Raw genomic sequence first — 22,409 nt, forward strand, 5'->3', positions numbered from 1 at the left:
GTAACTATGTCAACATAATTTCCTTTATAATCCTACATATTTCATTTTAAGAGTTTAAAATTGCTCTGAGGAAGGGGTCTGTAAACCTCACCACATTGCCAAAGGAGCCTCTGGCACGCGCGCGCACACGCAAGACAGATTATCCTGGCATGAACACAGACAGAAACGTCATTAAAGGGTCACTAGTGCAGCATGGAGCAATTGATAGCCGCCCCTGTTAATCTGAAAAAGTGCAAATTATGGCTCGATAATTGAGTGGAGAACCTTGAGGACCAAGTAGGAACTTGAATTTAAAGTGAAAATAAAAGGGAATGTTTTTCAGAAATCCCAGAAGCCCAGGGTAGGCAATGAGGATAGGAGGGGCCCACTTCAGTCTGGCACTTTGTCATTGGCTACAAAACCAACAGAATGGCCAACAACCCACTTCCTGTTGACTGAAGCTCGGGCTCATCCCCACCCTATTCCTCCCCCACCTCGATCAAAGGGACGCACTCGAGAAGGCAGGGGAACACCAGCCCTACACCACTGAATCAAAGAACTTCCTCTCAAAAATTTGTATTTGGGCATTTAGCCAATATCCGACACTCCTGGGGGGTTGGCGCGCGTGAGTTGGCCCCCTTTTCCCGGGTCAACTGGGGATCCTGCAGCAGCGGGCCGAAAAGTTTCGTCTGCAAACACAAGTTCTGAAACCATCGCTTGCCAGCGAGGGGTCCCCGCTACTCCAGACTGGGCCATTTCCTTACCGGGCCCCCGGGGAGGGTTTCAGCCCGGGACACGTGGACCCTTTGCTTGGTAGCCGGTCCTCCCCTAAAAACGCCAAACGCGCGTGTCCTTAAGACCCCGGGTTTGAGACGCGAACCCTCCAGCACTGCCTCAGACTCCGCCTTCTTCTCTGCGGCCCGGGTAACACTCCGGCCCGGCTCCGGAGAGCGGCGCCGTTGGCTTACGTAGCAGCGCGTGATTGGCCGCCTCTCCATGGCGGGCCGGGATTGGCGGGCGGCCGGCCCCGCCCCTCGCCCCCGCCCAGGCCCGCGGCCGCCCGGGTGTCCTCGCGCCGCCCGTCCGCGCGCAGCCTGGCAGTTTGCCTCTTCCCCGTCCTCCAGCCTGCGTCCATGGCCACCGCCGCGACCGAGGAGCCCTTCCCCTTCCATGGCCTCCTCCCGAAGAAAGAGACCGGGGCTGCGTCCTTCCTCTGCCGCTACCCGGAGTATGACGGGCGGGGGGTGCTCATCGCCGTCCTGGACACCGGGGTCGACCCCGGCGCTCCGGGCATGCAGGTGGGGCGGCCGCCGAAGGCCCGGGCGCGGGGGCGCGGGGGGCCGGCCGGCCGGCCGGCGGGCCCGGGACGCGGCTTCGGAGCCCGGCAGGCCGAAGTCCGCTCTGCGGCCGAGCGGGAGCGGGGCACCGGGAGGAGGCGGAGGGCAGCAGGCGCGCGGGGCCCGGCGGGGCTTGGGGGACAGGGGCCGGGGCCCGGGCGCCCCGGCTGGGCCGTGATCCCGGCCCAGACAAAAGCAGCGCGGCTGGCCGGGGCGCCCGGGTCCGCCTTTCGCCCAGGAAGCCCCTTCCTGCCCAGGCGCTGCCAGGCCCGGGCCCTCGGGCTGCCGCCACCACACCGCCTTCCTCCGCAGGTCCCTCGTGTCTCTGGCGCCTGCCGGCCCGTGCCTCTTATTTACAAACGGGGATTTTTACAGTTTTATTATTTATGGGAGGGTGGGGGTGGGGAGGAAATAGAAAAGGGGTAAATGACCCATCAGAACTTCATTTTTTATTGCTGTCGTTAGGGCGGTTTCTTTTGGGGGAGAAATGGTTTGTCTTGAAACCTGAAAGCCGGCTTTCAAGGAGATAACTCAGTCAACTTCCGGAATTGTTTCCTCTGGTAGTTCTGTGTATTCTATTTTTAAACCTTCTTCTGCAGTGGACTTGTAAATTTAGGGTTATTGAAACGCATGGCTTAGTCTTTGACAGAAGAAGAACCCACTTTAGTTTGTTTTTGGCGAACTTGTCAGATGCATTAAAAGATGCTTCTGTATTTTTTTTCCAGTCTCATAACATTAAACAACATACTGTATGATTTTTTAAAATTATTTTGTTTTGCCTGAGGCACCTTTGAAATCGTTAGGTCAAGGTACCATACCGAAAGGTGTTTTTTAAACACGTGTCTCTCGATTGAAAGCATTCTAATTACAGCCTTAAAAGCCTAACTTTTGTAAATTTAGCCTTAGCCTTTAACTGAAACCCACTAAGGAACAATCTCACCGTTGTTCAAGATCCATCTCCCAAAAGTCTAACCGAGCTCATCCTGTATGCTGCTCTCTTCCTTGTATCAGTCCCTCCTCTGTATTTCTTAACACGCTGAAGTTTAATAATTCTCTTCCTCGCTGGTGCCTCTCCCACCTCTGGATCCTTGACTGTGCCAATAATTGAGGTAGCATTTTGAAAGTTAGGGTGTAATGCAGAGGAACAAGGAAAGCAGTCTGGCGGACTCTAGAGAATCCCTCTGGGAATCTCTCTTCCTCCTGTTAATTCCTCAGCAGCGCTGAGGAGTACATCACACCTGGTGGCCCTGCCAGGCAGCTCTGGTGCATCAGCAGAGGAGCAGGTGACATGTGCCCTCCTAGTAACTCTGGTGGTACAGTTGTATTAATAACTCTGAAGACTTACAACAGTGACAGCTATCACCTCATTGAGGCTTTATTACAGGGTGGTTAATGGTTTCCATTCTGTTGTAGTGTATGTTTACTTTTTATAGGGATAAGTGGCGGGAGAACAGCTGGGGTGAGTGGCTCACTGGCTCTTTTGTCAGGATAATAAGAGGATCAAAAGGGTTTGGAGGAGTACGGTCTCAGGAAAAAGGCTTTTGTAGAACTCCCCACACGTGCTTATCAAATAATTCTGTTACTCTCTCTATAAAGTAACAGTAACTCTCATCCCTCAGTGTTGCTATGAAAACCGAGATAATTACATGTGACTTTCTGAAGTGCTCAAAAAAGTCTTAAACACTTTTTTTTTAAAGCAGGGATATTTAGTAGAAGGAGTTTATGCTGGATCTTAAATCGCCAGCTCTCTGAAGGATAAGCATGCACTAGATATTTGCATGTCATACCAGATGTTGGAGCAGTTAACATTTGAAGTAAAATGAAAACACATATCTTCTAACAACCTTAACTCTGAGAGACTGACCTAAACATGGCTATTTGAAAGAAATTCAGTAAGGTGGCTGGGAAACATAAGTGAATTCTTTAAGGGTTTTTTTTCCCCTTACCTTTAACTTAAAAATGTATTTTGTAGATCTGTGTATACATCATAAAGATAAGGTGGGTATGAAAAGGAAGGAAAGAATGAAACAGGAAGAGGAGTTTGAACTGAACATTTGGGAAGGCAGATGGGGTCTGAGTAGCAGACTAGTAGCACAAGAGAGAACTTTCAGGAACACAGTGGGGACACATTCTTTGGTGCCAGCCTTGGGCCCAGTTCTCGTTACTGACAGCTGTGGAGCCTTGTTAAATGTAGAGGGTGGATTGCATGACTAATAGTTAAATAGGTGATTAAGTCTTTCCTCAGTAACTATTCAGGCACCTCCCAGGCGCCTAACATTTTGCATTAAGAGATGGCATAATCCTGCAGACTGAAACTGTCAGCAGAGATTGATCAGGGGATCCTTGAGAACTGGACCCGTCAAGCTTCATAGTCGAGAGATGGGGCTTGGACTGGGCCTGGAAATAAACAGGTGGTGACCAGCGGGTCTTCCGGCCACCAGTCCTGCTTTACATTGATCGTTCTTCACTTTGCCAAAATTAACTTTCCTTGGAAAAAAAACCCCTCCCATCACACCCTTGCTTAACACAAAACAAAACTATTTGGGCATCGCAGTTGCCTTTGCATAAAAACCCCCAAATCTGAGCTTTGCATGGCCCTTCCCCATCCAAGGACAGCTCCTCGCGTCACCTCAGGTCTCATCTCACCACTGCTTCTGCCCGCATCCGCTCCCAGCCCCGCCATCTATGCTGTGCTTCCGCCAAGAACATATCACACCTTTCCACTCACCCAGATGTTCCAGGGTTTTCCGCAACACCTGCCTTTGCATGTGGGGTTTAATCTGCCTGCAAGCCTTCTATGATCACCTGTAAACTCCTCCTTAATCCCTAGATGCCCAGCTGGGCCTTCACCCTGTTACTTTGGGGATATCTGCTAATTTAACTCAGCCCCCCACTGTGTATTTATGTGTCTGTGCCAGCCGCTGTGTTAGGACCTGGAGTTCAGAGAGGAATAAGGCCCAGTGCCTGGTGACAGTTTCTTTTCCCTGTTCGTGCTCATAGCAGCTTGTTCATATCCTCCTGTAGCACTGAAAATGTTTCATTTTAGTATCTCGGTTTACAAGTTACTACCCGTTTCCTGGCTAAGTTGAAATTCTTCAAAATCATATATCCAAATTAATTTCATATGAAGTGTGCTTGTAACAGTTTGTGCTGAATGGGGAAAAATGTACATATGTGATAATGTATATAATGTCCTCATGGAGAAAAAAATGGCTTGTGGGGGGAGGTTACAAGTGGTCCTAGAAAGCCTGTTTTTACATTCACTTAACTGCCGTGGGGTGCAGTAAGTAAATTACTGCAGATGGGGACTTGGTCCCTAACACCGGGTGCTGTCAATCAGTTTCAAGTTGTATTACCTCCCTTTCCGTCAGCCCTTCCCGACTCCCCGGGCGGGTTTTGTGCTCTTCTTGCTCTCATAGATGCCCCCCTGCCTTTACTACTTACTGTCCTGTGTTGCTGTCCCTCTTTTCTCACTTGTCTTCCTAACTGGACTGTAAGCAAAGCCCGTCATTCATTCAGCATAATGTTCTTGGAATAATAGTCATTAAATATAGTGTTTGTTTATGAAATACCTTTCTTTGCTTAAAAGAGTATTCTCAGTGTCTTCCCTGAAACTTCAAGTAAATACTTACCATACATTCATTTTGTTTCATGCAAGATAATTTGAGGTTTTCACTCCTTTTGTTCTGATCCTCTGCAAACCCTCCCCAACTCCTCCACCGTAACAGCTTCAGTGGAGAAACAAAGTAACTTAGATTCTTGACATTTTAGGGAGAAGCTGTAGGCCGATTCTGTTGTTCAGCCAGCATTGCCCAGTAAGCGTCTCTCAGCCTCCCACCGCAGTTCCCAGGGCTTATCACCTTAGCTCGCCTCATAACTGCACCTCCAGTCCCTCTTTCCCCTGTGACCTCCCCTCTCCGCTACCGAGAGATAAAGGCTGCAGGCCTGATGTTAGCAGTTCGGTCTCTCCTCTCAGAGCTCTGCTGCACAGTTCTCAGCTGATGTCTTTTCAAAACCTCTCCTTCCTGACCCTAAATTCCCTCTTGTGTCTTATTATCTCCAGTGGAGTGGCTCTCCTTACCTAATGGTGAAGGAACAGGCACATCAATAGAAGACTGCATTTATAAGAATTTTTAGTGGGGGAGAGAGGTCCTAGTGAGTAAAGCTCATGGCGATAGTGGATGGTAAATAAGCCCCTAAACCCCGTTAGGCATTCTTCCTTTGCTCACGTGCTGATAAGGAGGTTTCTAATGAAGGGATCTGCGCCTGACTTGTTAGTGATCTCTTGTGATTCTTGATCTCAAGTCACTGAAGCTGTTTGCTCATTGAGAAAATGAAGACAAATGATTTGTGTTCTTAGTGCTATGGTGTAGTTTTCAAATTATGTACTTATTTGAAATACATTTTAAAACAAGATTCTTCGCTTATGTTCTTGGTACGTGATCTAGCTAGTTTTAACTTTATAGGAGAGTATTAACTTCCTCTTAGTGGCTTCTATTTTTGTTAGATTTTCTTTTTCATTTTCCTTCATGACTTTATTTTCACTTTGTTGTATTTTTAAAGATGTTTAGCCAGTCCCTTCAAAATCAGTATCTGATTTAAGTTTTACCATAACTTTATAACATTGGTATGATTTCCACAGTGATGTTTTGTTTTACATTATGGCTTTGAGCCTTCTGAGCAAATTAGAACGCTTGTTACTAGTGTAGTCAGCCCCCGAGAAGTGAACATGCAGCTTCGGAATGACTGAACACGAAGATAACAGCTCTGCGGCCCTGGCAGCAGTCGCCCCCGGGTGGTTGACAATTGGAGTGAAATTTGGAATCCACCAGCCACCCCCTTGTTTTGCCTTGTAAATTAAAAACTGTTTCTTAGTTTCTCCTCATAGTGAATTCCCTGTCCTCCTTCTGGGTGCAGCTTAGCTACAAAGCTTTGAGGACCCTGCGGTTGGTGTTGGGAGTGGGGCGCGTGACCTGGTCTCCCAGATACAGACACTGAGCTTCCTCTGAAAGACGGTGGATTCTCCGGGTGGAGAAGGAGTCGGAAGGCTGTGGTCTGGTCACACGGTTGCCATTTAGTTTTGCGTTTCTGTTTCTCTTTTGAGGTTTGGGGGGGATAGGTCTTCTTTTTTCAGTCTTTTCTGTGTCCCCGTGCCTAATTCCCGTTGTTAACTCAGTGTCGGCATCTTGAATGCTGCAAGTTTCCTCTGCAAAACTAGCTCCGAAAGAGCCCAGATTTGGTTTTTCTGACAAAAGCAGTATGGAAATTCAGTATTACTGTTAGCTGTAGCAGTCAGTATGGCCCAAACGAAGGTCTGGGGCTGGCCGGGAAACACACCTGAGGAAAGTTGGTCTTAGTGCCGAGAGATCAGCGTCCGGTCGTCCAGCAACCAAATATCTATTGAGTACCTACCAGGCACTGCTGAGTGTACGAAAGGATCTGAGGCAGGAAGGAGGTGGGCAGTTCCCAGGAGTTGACAGGAGGCCCTGGGGCCCTGGGCAGGGCCGGGCCCGCCGGCAGAGGCTTTCCAGAGTGATCTCTGAGGGCCCCGCAGGGTGCAGGGGAGGACAGGATCCGGCTTGTTTCTCTTGTGATGTGGCAGGACCCCCGGGAGCGGCAGCCAGGTGGTGGTGGTGGCGGGGGGGGGGCATCGGTAGTGGACATTAGGAAAAGGTGGATTTGAACTGCACTTTAGAGGTAGAACTACGAGGACTTCCTGGCAGATTTGCTGTGAGGAGTAAACTGAAGAGTCAGAGGAGGACTTTTAAGTTTCTGGCTTGAGCAGCTGGGTAGGTGTTGATTTCCTGAGATGGCAAAGCCCGGAGATAAACAAGTTTGAGTAGTAGGTTTGAACTTGACTTAAGAAGTTTGAGCATTAGTATGGCCTCTAACCATGAAATGTTATTGAACATTTTTCCCTTAAAGTTTTGGCCTTGTCCAGTCCAAAACGCACCTTCTTCAGATTTTTCTCAAATGTTACCTTCTCAGTTAGACCCTTCTTGACCAGCCTAGTTGATATTGAAAGCCCCATACCACATCTCCTTTCCCTTAATTTTTCTTCGTGGGAATGATCACCATCTGACATGTTATATATGTGATTCATTTGTTTATTGAGTCCACGTAACACAAAGTGTGTCAGGTCAAGGACTTTGTGTATTGATCATTGCTGTGTCCCCAGCAGCACACACAGAATGTGGCCTCTGGTAAATCCTCAGTAAGTATTTGTTACCTGAACTTACAAAACCATTTGAAGGATTCTGTGGTGTTTTCCATGACTGAATTTTCTCATTAGTATTTGTCAGGCTTTTGGCTTAGAATAATTTAGTTATTTTTTCCAAATGAATGCAGATTTTATAGGATATTTTATATACGTGTACATATACATGCACATACACGTGGGGGTTGGCATTGCTTTAAGGATAAAAACTAAAATCTATGATTCATGTTTTAATTGTCTCTTAATTTTCAGGTTACAACTGATGGAAAACCAAAAATCATTGACATCATTGACACAACAGGAAGTGGTGATGTGAATACCGCTACAGTGGTAGAGCCAAAAGATGGGGAAGTTATTGGTCTTTCAGGAAGAGTGCTTAAGGTTGGAGCTTTTATCTTTTTATTGAATTTCTTTCTTTTTCTGTGTGCTGTCACCTTAGAGCATCTTAACGTTTTTCGCTTACCTTTCATGGTGTGGTGAGTATTAGTTACCCTATTGCTGTATAACAAATCAGCCCGAAACTTCATGGTTTAAAACAACAGACATTTATTCTTTTACAGTTTTTGTGAGTCAAGAGTCTGGGTATGGCTTAGCTGAGTGCCTCTGTTCAGGATCTCTGCTGAGCTTGCTAACTGTTGGCCAGGGCTGTGGTTTCATCTGAAGGCTCAACGTGGCTGGGGGAGGGGAGTCTGTGGTCATTGGCAGGCTGGGTTCCTCAGCACATGGGGGAATACATGTTGCTTCACAACATGCATCTGTCTTCCCAGGCTGAGCAGTCTGAACATGCCCAGATGAAGGCATGGTCTTTTTATAAAAATCATGTTGGAAGTGACATCCCATCACCTCTGCCATGTTCTTTTCATTAGAAGTGAGTCAGTAGGTCCAGTATACACTTACAGAGAGAGGGTTTTACAAGGGCATGGATATCAGGAGGTGTGGACCCCTAGGGTCCGTCTTCATGGAAGCCATTGTTTTTGCTTTTTGATAGTGGGCTTAAAATTGGGATCTGTTTTTCAATATGGTGGTTGAATTCTAAAAATTTTAAGTTTTAAAAGGGAAAGTGATGAGAATGTCATTTTGCCTTCATCTTTTCCCTTCTGGGAACTCAAACATGAAATATTTAGGCTTTTGTATTTATGGACTTGAATGTCTGGCTTTGTCTTACTCTGCATACTTGACAGAAAGGCTGGGGTAAGCTCACGTGAAATATGATTAGGAAACAAATGTAAAGCAGTTCATGAGATACTAGCTAATGACCTTGTTAGATAACAAGGATTTTGATTGTGATTCAGTACTCCTATCTTTTCAGACAATATGCAGAATTAGTTTGGAAAATAAATTTGTGATTATTAAGATATTTAAAGAACTGTATTTAACTCTTTTGATCTTTTGCCATCTATCTGAATTATATTTAGACCTGATCTTTTGGAGAAGGTTGTTATGGCAGGATGTTAGTTTCTGTGCTGCATAACAAATTAGCACAAAATAGCAGTGTGCCGTGTACATTCCTGCATTTACTGTCTTACTGGTTCTTTGGGTCAGGGGTCTGGGCACGACTTGTGATTCTCTGCACAGAGTCTCGCAAGACCTCAGTGAGGTGTTGGCTGGGGCTTTGGTCTGAGGCTCAGAGTGGTCTTCGCAGTTCACATAGCCGTTGGGGGGACTCATTCCTTGCAGCTGTGGCATGCATGACTGTGTTTCTTCAAGGCCAGCAGGTGCATCTCTACGACCTTGGGGATGGCCCCAGTCTCTCTTTTGAAGAGCTCACTTGATTAGGTCAGGCCCCCAGGAGGCACTTCTTTTTTATTAGCTCAGTCACCTGAGTAGGGACATTGACTGCATCTGCAAAATCTCTCCACCTTTGTCATGTTACTTACTGTAATGTCCTCACAGGATGAAACCTCATTGTATTCAGTTCTGCCTTCTCTAAGGAGGGAAGACTGTGGGTCGTCTTAAGAGTCTACCTGTCACAGGCAGGTGGCAGGCATTAATGTCCAAATTTTGCTGCTTTTTCCATGTGTTACGGACTGAATGTGTGACCCCTGAATTCATACTTTGAAGTCCTAACACACAGTGTGATAGTATGAGAAGGCAGGACCTGTGAGAAGTGACAGTGTTAGGTGAGGTCATGAGGGTGGGGCCTGTGGTGGGATTACAAGGGCCAGCTTGCTTTCTCTGCTCTCTGAGGATGCAGTGAGAAGGCTTTGCCTGCGGGCTGGGGAGGCCCCAGAATCAGACCATGCTAGCACCCTGACCTTGTGCTCCTTAGAACTGCGAGAAAGTCAGTTTCTGTTGTTTGAACCACCCAGTCTGTGTCACCTAAGCTGACAAAGACACCATATGCTTCAAAAAGAAAGACTGCTGGGAAATGAGTTTCTGCACATCTGAATTACTGTAGTTTTGCCTGTCTTTCCCGAGTCAACCTTGTTATTTATAGTATGTTTCAAAGAAACCTGTGATTCCTGTGAGTTAGTTACATTACTCTGGGAAACTAGAGGGCCCTCCTGGTAAGTCAGGCAGATTTAGAATCATATAAAGTCTTATCCTCAGTATGTATTTTTAAATAGCTGTACTAGCCCACGCTGTAGATAGACCGTGCGCCCTGGCGGTGTTGCTGGTACAGGTAGAGGAATGTATCGTGTATATGGCTTTGAAATAAGATCAGAAAATTGATAGATTGGTATTTATGTCCTTTCTCAACTTGGTGACATATTTCTTTAGCTGTATTATGAACTATTCTTAGCCCATCAGTATAGTGGGGTTTTTTTTTAAACTCTAATTGTATTCAATATGTCTACATAGTTTTAAGAACCTTACACAAGTCTTGTAACAAGAAAAGTTCAATCCTCTTTCTGCACTTCCCCACCAATTCCTGCTCAGCCAGGGTTAAGTCTTTGGTATATGATCTTCAGAGTCTTAAATGATATACTGATGCTTCTTATTTTTGAATTTTTTCCGTCTAGTTTTAGATTTATTTGTAGAATTCAGACTGTGGGAAAAGAGGGTTTAACTGTCAGATCCTTCATTTCTGAGAAATTTTCTTGCGTTGTCTCTTAGGTTATTACTTCCTCCCACTATTTTGCTGTTCTTTTATCTGCTACTCCTGGTGATCGGATACTAGAACTCTTGAGTTGATCCTCCAGTTTTCTTATGTTTTCCACCTTTTCTTCATTGCTTTTGTTAGTTTTTTTCCTTCCTGAGAGTTCCCAGATTTTCTCAACTTTTTCTTCGGACCATGTATTGAATTTTGTTAAATTTTGCCTATGTTTAATTGCAGAAGTCTGTTCATGTTCACTCAGAGCGTATTTTTGTATCATGTACGCAACATTTTATCTGAAAATACCATTGTCCTGAAAAGTTTTATCCAATGATTTCTTCTCTTCCTTTTCTTTTTACCCCCCGCCTCGAGTTCTCCCTCCTCCTCCTCCTCTTCTTCCTCTTGCACCCCCTCCTCCCTCCCTGCCGCCTCTTCTTCCTTGTGCTCTGCTTTTTCCTTGAGAGCTTTTCCTCGGGCGTCTACCCACCCCCGCTGTCTCTGATTGAACAAAGCACACGCAAAGGTGATTGGAAGTGCTCTCTGTGGAGAGTCTGGTGTGAGTCTCCCTCTGGGGTAATGATACTGTCGTGGGAGACCCCAGGATCTCAGTAGATAGTATATTTTTCCCATTGAAGTGACCAATTACCTCAGAAAGGGCCTTAGCATGTTTGGCCTGGGGCTTGGTGGGAGGAGTGAGAGATAAGCCTGGCCGCCAGGGTTCGGGGACTCCCTCCCTGACAGGTGCCCGGGGAGATCTCTTACAGACTCTTCGTTGTGTCTCCTGTCTTGCCTCTGCTGGGTAAGCCTGTCCAGAAAGTTGACATCCCAGCTCTTCTTGGTTCAAACAGGGACAGTTGCCTGGCTGGTCAGCTTCATGCAGGATGCTGGGTGGACAGCGAGAGTCTGATTGTTCCTCCTACAGACTTTCCACCAACTTCTTGGTTACAGTTGCCTTCTCCATCTATACACAGGACACACCTGCACACACAGTCAGTCGGTTTTTTTGAGGATGTGCAGGTATTCAGATATTTTGCAGTAGTCATTAAAAAGGATAATGTTATTAGTCACTAGGATTCTAGCTAATAGGGTCTCAAAACTCTTTAGTACACAATTTTCAGGAAGCAACACAGTAAAGTCTTCAAGTGTCTGTGATTTAACTGTGCTTTGAAATTAATTAAATACCTGTATTCTAATTCTGCTTCTTCCAAAGCCCATAAATTGCTGACAGTAACGTCCCATTCTTCTCGCAGTTTAAGATCAAGCACTAGTTAGATGCTGTGAACATTCATCATCTCATTCTCTAGAATGCTGTTTCTACATCTTCTTGAGAAGCTGGTGGCCAGTTACTTACGGCCATTGGTGCTCTTAGGAGCAAGTAGAAGCAGAAAAGTGAATAGAAATGTAAAACCTTCCATGGTAAAATGTACAGGCATTAAAAAAAGTGCATGAAACTCTTGTGTACAGCTTAGTGAATAATTAAAGCGAACACCGTTTTATCCACCACCAGATAAGATAAGACAGAGTATTGCCATGCCTCAGAGCTTCCTGTGTTGTCCAGAGCACAGTGCACTTTGACTTCCATGATAATCATTTCTTTGTTTTCCTTTGTGGTTTTACCATCTCTACATGGAATATATTGTCCTGTTTGTAACCTTTACATGAGTGGCCTCACTTATGTGTCATTTCAGGTCGTATTTTCCTGTGTTTGTGAGACTCATGAGAGTCAGCCATGATTTGCATGGAGTGAGGATTTGTTCCATTTTGTTGCTGTGCTTACCGCACGGTTTGTAGACATTTGGCTCTGTCCATTCTGCTGGTGAACGGTGGAGTTGTTTCCAGTTTGGGACTGTTACGAGCAGTTCTTCAGAGAGCACTCTTGTAAACACATCCTGTGTACACATGTTCAGATGCCTCCAGGATGTGTACTTAGGGGCAGAATTGCTGCGTCATCAAGATACACCTTTACTAGGTGATGCCAAAAAGCTTTTCCAGGTCTTTGTGCTAAAATACATTTCCACTAGCAGTATATGGGAGCTTTAATAGTTGCACTGCTAACACTTGGTGCTTTTAGGCTTTTTAATTTTTGCAGATAGGCTGGGAATCTTGGTGTATCACATGGTTTTAATTTGCAGTTCTCTAATTAATAAGACTGAGCACCTTTTTACATGTTGCTTAGATGTTTGGGATTCCTCTTTTGTGAAGTGCCAGTTTGAGTTCATTTGCCCTTTGTTTTTAACACTGATTTGCCGTTTCCTTACTGATTTGTGGGATTTCCTTGTATGTTTTCCATATACCTGCCCTTGGGTTGCGTGTTTTTGGAGTGTCTTCTCCCACTCTGTACTCATATTTTCACTTTCCAAATGATGTCTTCTGATGATTAGAATTTTAAAATTTGATGTAGTTGATTGTCAATCTTTGGCCTTTTTGATTAGGGCTTTTTTTAAGTCTTAAGAAATCCTTACTCTGACTGACAACCAGTGAGAATCAGTGGCCCTCAGTCTTACAGACAGAGGGAAGGAACCTCTAACAGCCTGGGTGAGCTTGGATGCAAACCCATCACCAGTCAAGCTCCAGGTGAGAGTAGAGCCCTGGCCAGCACCTGGGTTGAAGCCAAGTCGAGGATCCAGCTAAGCTTTGCCAGCTTCTGATGGACACAATGTGTGAGATAGTAAATGTGTGTTCTTTGAGTCACTGGGTTTGTGGTGATTTGTTACACAGCAATAACTGATACTCTCAACAGAGGTGAAGAAGCTGTTAAGGAAAAAAAACACTCAAATAGAAATTTTAGAACTGAAGTTTACAATGACTGAGATTTTAAGGAAGCCTCACTGGACCGATGCAGTAGAATGGAGATGACAGGAGACTGTCTGAGTCAGTGAACTTGAAGGTCAGTCAGTGGAAAACAGCTGTTCTGAATAATGAAGAGAAAAAACTGAAAAATAACTAACATAGCTTTAGGGACTTGTGGCTCAATAACAAATGGTCAAATATTTGTACATTCGACCCCAAGAAAGAAGAGACGGAGTGTGCTGCTGAAAAAAATATATTTGGAAAAACAGTGGCCGAGAGTCTCCCAAGTTTGGCAGAGACACCAGTTCAAGAAGCTGAGTGAACCTCAAATAAGATAGATGAAAAGAAATTCATGCCCGGAAACATCCTAATCACGTTGTTAAAAGTGAAAGACAAAGAAAAAAAGTCTTGAAAATGACCAGAGAAAAGTGACTCATTTTATATATATATATATATATACGTCAGATGTGTATATATATATATATATATATATATATATAAAAAGAGTCAGATGACTTTAGCCTTCCCATCAAAACGACGGGGGCCAGAAAGATGGGCACATCTCTCCACTGCAGAAAGAAAAGATCTATCAATTCCAGATTCTGTGTCCAGTGAAAATACGTTATGTGTCAGGGGAGAGGGGTGAAATAAAGACGTTCCCAGATGAAGTAAATAAAGCATGTAGCCAGCAGATATGCTTTAAAAGAGCAGTGAAAAAGAGGCTTTTCAGACAGGAAGAAAACGTGGAACAGCAGAAATGGAGAGCAAAAGAAACAGTAGATATCTGAGTAAATATGATCGACCGCATTGAGTTTTTTAGAATTATATTTGATAGAAAAAAAAGAAATCCTTCCTGACCCTAAATTGTGAATAGTTATCACATTATTAAAACTCTTTTAAAGAGAGCAGCTTAAAATGGTCAAAATAAAACACTTTGATTCTAAAAGAGACCAAAAATAACTTCATTTGTATAGGATACTCAAATATGTAGAATGATGCATTCCGTAATTGCCTCAGAGCGGTTAGCTGTACTCTGAACTGGTTAAGGTTAGCTAGCAGAACCATTACTATGAATAATTTTTGTTTTTTAATGGAGGTACTGGGAATTGAACCAGGACCTCATGCATGCTAAGCACGTACTCTACCACTGAGCTATTCCCTGCCTAAATAATTTTTATTTTCTGATTTTATTTTAGTTTAGTTTAGTTTTTATAAGTAACTAGTCTGCCTCTACTGTGAGTGATTTCAGAAGTATCTGGTTTCATGGGCCTGCAGAATTTGGTCTATTTTTAATTAATATAGATTATGTCTATTGGATTATTTTTATTCTATTGTATATTTTAAGTAATTGTGATTATATCTTAACACCTGATTATTTTGCAGTTATTTTAATCAGTTATTCTGTTGAATCCTTTGACATTTCACAGGTAGTCTGTTTGCACAAAGAAGTTGTCACTAGCATGAGGTTACAAAGCCACCTGTGTAGTGAGATACCTGTGATTAAACAGTCTTTGAATTTGCCAGCTAGTGACGACTTGCCTTTTTGTTGTTGCAACATTTTGTTATTGTTGTTGTTGTGTCACTGTTGGGCTGTTGTGAGAGCATTAGAGTTAGCCCTGTTCTCTAAAGAAGGCCGGTAAGTTTTTAGCGAACAGTGCTAGTTTGTATACCAACGTATGGGAAATTTCACATACTCCAGACATCCAGTTGATTCAGAAATGGCTACTGATGTGCAGGCTTTGTAAAGTCAGTAGACTGCTGAGGTTCTGTGCGTGAATGTTTCCTTCTGTTTCGTTGTGAGAAAATTGCATCCAGAGCCTTCCTACCTGGGAAATGGTTTGACAAAGGGGCCGTTGGGAATGGGTCAGTTAGCAGTGCTGCACAACTGAGCATCGTGAGTCAGCCAGCTCTGTGGGCAGGATAGTGCAACCTTATAACCTGTGCACATTTACAAGCTGTTTTTAGCAAGGAGGGTGTAGCTCAGTGGTAGAGGTCCTGGGTTCAATCCCCAGTACCTCCATTAAAAATAAATAAACAAATAAACCTAATTCTCCCTCCCCCCAAAAAAACAAAAACACAACATAAAAACTTTTTAAATGACTGGTCCTGTGATTACAAGGAAAATGGATATTCCACATTTCCTTGATTGACATTTCAGGTGGCTGATGTTCAGTGCATTTTATTATTCGTGGGAATCATAAGGTAAGGATTATTCCTTTTGCATGTAAGAAAGCAGAAGCCTGGGGGTTCTTCCTGGTTCGTGGTAGAGTTTGGACTCACCGCCAGGTTTATCTGACCACATCCTTTATACTGAATTCTTGTCTCCTTGATGGAACTAGATTTCAGTTTCCTTGTCAACTTTCCTGTGGTTTGGACCAGCAATTTGATTTCTTTTTACGTCTTTGCTTTCTCCATTTGTAAACTGGGCATACTCTTTGCATCAGTCTGTTAACTAAAAGCTTGACGTGTAATTTTTAAATACTTTGAGATAGTTGGAAAGACTATTATAAGATGTTACATGTAATTAACATGATTTTATAGACCTTTCTTCTTAAGAACTCAAAGAGCTCTTTTTGTGGTATCTGGGCCTATCCCTGTGGTGTTGTGGGGAAGAGTGAAGGACTTTTTTTCAACAGGAAACCTCAGCATGGAGAGGTTCTGTAAATTGCCTCCCCTCCCCTCATTGATGGGCAGTAGAATGGAGTGGCGCAAGGAGGTGAGGTGTCACTGATGGCTGGGAACTGAAGATCTTAGTGGTGTAATGTGATGTTGAAAGCACTTTATAAACTGTATAGCATTGTATAAATGAAAGGTATTCTGGTTAAACCATCCTATTGATGAGAGGTATGAAGTGGCAAGTTAGAATATTTAAAATACTGCTCTAATAACATAAGCCTGCTCATCTAATTTGAGCCATTAGGATCAGAGTAAAATACCTTTGTCCCCGGTGCTGCATCACTGGAATTGGGAAGCATTTAGTGAGTGAAAAACTTACTTTTTTTCTGTAGATTCCTGCGAACTGGACAAATCCCTCAGGCAGATATCACATTGGCATAAAAAATGGCTATGATTTCTATCCAAAGGCTCTCAAGGAAAGGATACAGGTAATGTACAAAATAGTGTCAATGACCTCTTCTCGAGTTTTATTCTTATGGAGGGAAAAATTTCATAAAATCTCGCTAACTCTTACTTATTTGGGGGTCTGGAAGTGATGGCTGTTTCAAGGAAGATTCTGGTCCACAGAATGTTACCCGTTCGTGGTTCTTAATCTTGGATGCATGGATGAGCTTAGGGAACCTGTGAAGATGCTGTGGATATTCAGATGCTGTGTATTTGCATTCTTCCGGGAGATGGGATTTGCTTTCTTCGGGGCTTTGAAGGGCTTTGTGACTTGAGGAAGGTGAAAGACCATCGACTTGAAGCTGGGCTGCCTTGTCTATTCCTGTCCATGTCAGTTCCGTGGTGATTTATTCCATTTTCTTACCATTTAACTCACTTTCTTGTTGCCAGTTAGTCATCCTTCAGTATTAGGGGAAGGATTACTCAGACCTAAAGCAGGCAAAGTATAGGAAACAGTCTGTCATTAGAGAGATAAGAACGGTAACTTGTGTGATAAGGGGCCTGCTTTAAAACAGCACAGTCGGCTTTCCGTGATGCTGGACGTGCTTGAAATGTTCGTCATCTGTCCATTACAATAGCCACGAGCCACCCATAGCTCTTGAGAACTCAAAATGTGGCAAGTATTACGAAGAAAATGAAAGTTTATGCGGTATTTTCATATTTAAGTTTTGATAGCAACATGTGGCCGGTGGCGGTCACATTTGGCAGTTGCTTTAGCAGACTGCTAACACCAGGTGCTGATAAAGATCAGGGTTTCAGCTGTAAAACAAGATGTAGTCCTTGCAAAGGAGCCTGCTGGCCAAGACCTGTGGGCCCTCTTACCTGGTCACGGTACTGTGACTTGCTTCTCCAGGGGCCTGTGAACCCTTAAGAAGTTATTCAGCATTTTATGTATATAACCTTATTTTGTCAGATTCTAATCATTCTGAAAAAGAATTACAAAAAGTAAATGCACATAACTGAACTCTTATTGGATACTATTTTATTTTAAAATTTCAGGCTGAAATGCACCTAGATAGCACAGTATTTTTATGCACTATATAAAATTTAATCAACTGTGTTAAGGTACAAATTAACATGCAAATAGAGTGGTTAAGTTAAGGCAGATCCCCTTCCTTAGCTCTGTTGAGTTGATTATTTCTTTCGAAAGGATTTCTTTAACTAGCAGACTTCCACTGGGAGGCACTATGGGTTAAAGACACCAGAGGTGAAGGTAAGACCACTTTCAGTAGCAAAGAACCCTATCAAGTCAAAGAGGGTAGGATAAAAGTAAGGTGGAGAGGGAGGCGCTTGAGAAGGCCTGCGTATCCATGAAAATGCAGCTGCAGTCTTACCCCGTCCCCTGCTTGCACTTGGCTGAAGGCATTTCCCAGTTCTGTAAGGGCCCAGAACACGGTACTTTCTTTTTCTTCAAATGACTGAGAATTCAGTCAGTAATCTGACATGGTATTACCTACTCGTGGAGAATGGAAGGATTTAAATTAGGGTATATGTTATATGAAAATACACTGGGTGTGCCTTGGTAAACTTGTTCTCTTAAAACCTAGGTGTGGTGAATTAACTACTCCATTTTTAATCAACTGATCCATTGCTTTATCAACTTGATTATAAACAATTGTTTTTAAACCTCTGTGAGAGTTGTATAGCATCGCAGCTGATAACTAGGTTCCTGTATAAGTGACTTCTAAATTTACCTGAATGTCAGCCTCATTGTAAGATAATTTTTCTATCTTTGCAGAAAGAACGGAAGGAAAAAATCTGGGACCCTGCTCACAGAGTGGCCCTTGCAGAAGCCTGTAGAAAGCAGGAGGAATTCGACGTGGCCAACAGCTGCCCTTCTCAAGTCGGTGCTAGTCGCTTTCATTTAAACATAACCATGTTCTTAAAGAATTAAGAGTTCTTAGAATATATTGAATAAATAAAAATGAAGCACAACTTAGGATTTGGGGATCATGTGAACATTAAAGTTTTATTCACTTGAGTCCTACATTCAGGTGAATCTAGAGCATTCTAATATAACATGTCATTGAAAAATACTTGGGTTGAAGCATATGAATTTCTCATTTTATAGCTCAGAATGGTTGAATAGCAGCTTGTATGTACTCATGAGTATAGTATGTATTTAACTTAGCAAATTCTAAAAGAGATAAGATGATTCATGGTTCCTGTTATTTATTTGGGTTCTTAAGAAACAAATTTGAAGTGGAAACGGTCCTGATATAAAAATCTAAAAGTCAGTAGATAAACTATTTTACAGAAATTTTAGTGTTACTTTTGGAAATGGATTATCCAGGTTACATACAGGTATGCGACCAACACCCTTGGCCAAATGACAGCACCAGCGTGTGGCGCGGTGTCTTTCCCAAAGCAGATGTAGTGAGTGACTGAATGTAGTGAGTACAAGAAGTACTTTCTTATTGTTTAATATTTTAATTGGTACCAGCTACTAAATTGAACTATAAGTTGCATACATATAAAAAGATTTTCTTAACATTTTTTCAGGGTGAAAAGAGTTTACTCTTGGTAACACTATGTCTTTGGTTGTAAGTAATTCCACTTTTCAGGAGCGCAGAATGTACTAATACTAATGTATATTCAAATTGATTAGGCAAATAAACTAATCAAGGAGGAGCTTCAGAGTCAAGTGGAATTGCTAAACTCTTTTGAGAAAAAATACAGTGATCCTGGCCCTGTATATGACTGCTTGGTGTGGCATGATGGTGAAACCTGGAGGTAAGCTGTATGTACTTTATAGATCGTCATTTAAAAATGTTTTTATCTACTCTGGAGAACAGTAAACCCTGAGAACTGTCCAGAGATTTGATTTATGTGACATTAATATCACTAAGCAAAGCTATTTGAGAGCCAAATTGGCTTTTGTGTAGTTTTGGATAAGACTTTTGAACCTGTTAGTATTTTACACACTAAAGCTGACCTGTATCTGTTTTAAAGAAGCTATTTCATTAACCAGATAATAGTCATCAAACAGATATTAGCAGATTGATCACTGGGTATATGTAGAAACGTTCCTGATTGAAACTGGGTGGTCTGGAGAGTAAGCGCAAGAGAAAGTTGCAAAGCGTCTGTTATGAAGGTTTCAAGGACAGAGAGGAGGTTGAATAAAGGTTTACCGGTGGAGACAGGGCAGTGTGTACAGCAGAGAAGAGCTCGGTTCTGAGAGGGAATCCTAGCTGAGTGACCTGGAATGCTTTATCTGCACCCCTTTAGGCCTATTTCCTCATCTGTTAGTTGGGATAGCAATAGTACCGACTCAGAGGGTTTTGTGAAAATTAAATTTGCTGTTTCTAGACATGGTAGGTACTAGATAAGTGTAAGCTGTCACTGCTGCTTCTACTGCTGCTAATGGTGATGATTTATGCTGAGTCACCTGTCATGTATTTTCCACTTTCTTAGTGACTTGTACACTGCAGGTGTGTTTCTTGGCGTTATGGCTAGTGTGTCTTCTTGAATTACCATGTGTAGAAGCAGGAATATGTTGTTAATACAGACATTTAGGGTCCCTGCAATAAACCAGGGACCCTTCCTTGAAACTTGACATCAGGAACTGTTCTGTAGTTTTGAGTGCCTGCTCATATGCGAAGAATTGTTCCCCGAGATGTGGGAAATAGAGAGCAAGATACGGCAACTTGATTACTGTCTCCAGCTGTTTAGTTTACAATGCACCAACTTAAAAGAGGGCTTTCCTCCCGCAGATGTTGGCACTAACTCATCTTTCATAATGGGAATATAAAGTTTCCAATTGAATAAGAAACCCCTGCTCCATTTCGGACTAAAGTGGTGACAAAACACTTGCATAGAACAATATTTCTATCCAGATGATAGTAAATATTCGCGCAGTTTGTCTGTGTGTTCTGGTGTATTTTGATGTGTGTACATAGGCAGGTGTGTACTCATTGTGAAGTTTTTTCCAAAGCTTTCCAGAAGCTTTGATCAAGTGTTTGTAATATTAAAATTCGATCAAACATAACGGTAAATTTTGGTACAGCCACCGTGTGGTCTCACAGGAAACAGTCATTCCAAGTGATAAACCTTTGGTCAGATTTATTGTGGGAGAGGAGGCAAGGTTAACTGTGAGGGAAATACCAGGTACAAAATTCAGTACATGTGGAAAATTTACTGCAAAGGATGCAAAGGGACGTAAAGGAATACTGTAATATTAGCAGGGGTTGGGTAGTGGAACAATGGGTGGTTTCAGTTAAAGTGTTTCCTACAGCTGCTGAAGACACCACAGACTACTTTGTCCCAGGGGAAGGGGGTTGGGGATGAGGCTGTTCAGGGTGCCAGTGTGTTTCCAGAAATTTCCATTGGTTTCTAAGGCAGTTGACGGAGCAAGGGATACAATGTAATAATAGTTTCTGGACAGTATTCTAAGACATCTTGTAGAATTTTTTGTGTTGGAAATGAAATTTAATCAAACGTCAAGTGAAATGAAATCTGAGAGCTAGAAAACATTTTAGAAAATGTCAGTGTAATAAATGAAAAATACAGCAGAGTCATACTTTCAACTGCTACTGGAAATAACCTAGCCTTTTTTTTTTTTGCACCGTATTGTATATTGTGTAGAGCCTCAGTTCCCCTGCCCCGTCTCAGAGTTAGGTCCAGACTTTTTTGAAGCAAATCTTAAAAGATCTCAAATTACCTAAGGCAAATTTAGACTCTCTCTCCAAGTGTTCTCATTTCAGAAATGCCAGCCATTTCTGAGGGGAGGTAAAGTGACCTTAAGTGCCTGCTTTTTTTGTTTGTTTTGCTTTTACCAAGAATATCGGGTGTGCCCCCCGCCCGCCGCCCCAGTTCTGCTAATTGATAAATCCTTGTCTCTGCACTTACCAGGTGACCTAGTGTAACTGTACTCAAGTATTTGTCAGGATGTGTGGTGTCAAACATGTCACTCAATATGGAGCAAAAACTGGTTAGAGAAACTATTTTTGGAGGATTGCGCAAAGGAAAGACCATTGATTGGTTGCTTTTCAGTGGTGTTTGACCTTGTTACTTCAGGTTTCCTTTGAGAGTTCAATGAAAAGTGTGGATTCTTTCCATAAAAAAACTGGACAAAGAAATGTATGAAAAATGTTCGTGAACTTGTAACCCAAAACCTCTCCCTCCCCAGCCCCCACACGTAATCTAATCCTGCCCACAGACCTCATGTTCATACTCCCTTTCTCAATTCTAACAACTGTCCCTTGAGTTAAACCAACCAGACCTTCAGAAACGTGTAATCTTGCGCCATGTCCACATTTGCCTTCTGTGGAGTTATTTAGTGAAGTCACTAAATTGTGTAATTGTATTTTGATACGGTGCTTGAGCTGTTGAGTCACTCCATGTTGATGGTGGCTGTAAGATACGCTCTGTGAGATGTGTCACAGTATTTGCTGTGACAGTGTTGTTAAAGATGTTGATTCATTCATTCATCATTTGGCAGATTCCTTCTTTGTACCAAGTAGACTCTCTAGAATCTACTCCACGGACTCCAGACTCTGGAAGCAAGTGTTGGGAACATCTGAACCCAGCTAGGAAGCGTCAAGAAAGATTTCATTGAAGGCTCAGCACACGTTGGCTGAGCGGAGGGTAGGAGAGGGGATGAAGTTAGAAAGGAGAGATCAGAGGATGATGGAGGAGCTGCTAGAAATGCAGAGTGTGTGGTGGGCTGTGTGAGAGAGGGGGCCCTGAGAACGAGTTCCAGCCTGGATGCTGACCACTTACTTACGTTTTGGAATCAAAAGTGCTGCTCGCTGGCAGATGCAGAAGACTTGGTGGCCTGCGCATCACCTGTTAGGCTCCGTTCTGACTCCCTGTGGTACACTGCTTGTTTTCTCGTTGCCTCACTTTGCCTATAAGTGTTCGGTTTCCTATGTCTTGCTGTATTCTGTGTCTTTTTTTTGAGATACCATAAATCATCTTAGACACACAT

The 22,409-nt window shown here is 43.2% G+C and overlaps 1 protein-coding gene across 4 annotated transcripts in view; it reads left to right on the forward strand.

Annotated features, from left to right (window-relative positions):
- The first annotated feature begins 1,027 nt into the window (after positions 1–1,027).
- Positions 1,028–22,409, forward strand: part of TPP2 (tripeptidyl peptidase 2) — a 57,298-nt gene continuing 35,916 nt past the window's right edge. For 2 of the 4 annotated variants that reach the window (XR_012080096.1, XM_072976508.1), the window contains exons 1-5: positions 1,035–1,277; positions 7,786–7,914; positions 16,369–16,464; positions 18,219–18,323; positions 19,089–19,213. Coding sequence is in view for 3 of the 4 variants with exons in the window: in XM_072976508.1 (XP_072832609.1) it covers positions 1,113–1,277; positions 7,786–7,914; positions 16,369–16,464; positions 18,219–18,323; positions 19,089–19,213 (620 nt within the window). In the remaining variant the exon portion in view is untranslated. Of the gene's footprint in view, positions 1,278–7,785; positions 7,915–16,368; positions 16,465–18,218; positions 18,324–19,088; positions 19,214–22,409 lie in introns of all 4 variants that reach the window. The other 2 variants (XM_072976507.1, XM_072976506.1) reach the window with 2 other exon arrangements.

Source organism: Vicugna pacos, chromosome 14, assembly GCF_048564905.1.
Source record: "Vicugna pacos chromosome 14, VicPac4, whole genome shotgun sequence".
NCBI classification, from domain to species: Eukaryota; Metazoa; Chordata; class Mammalia; order Artiodactyla; family Camelidae; genus Vicugna; species Vicugna pacos.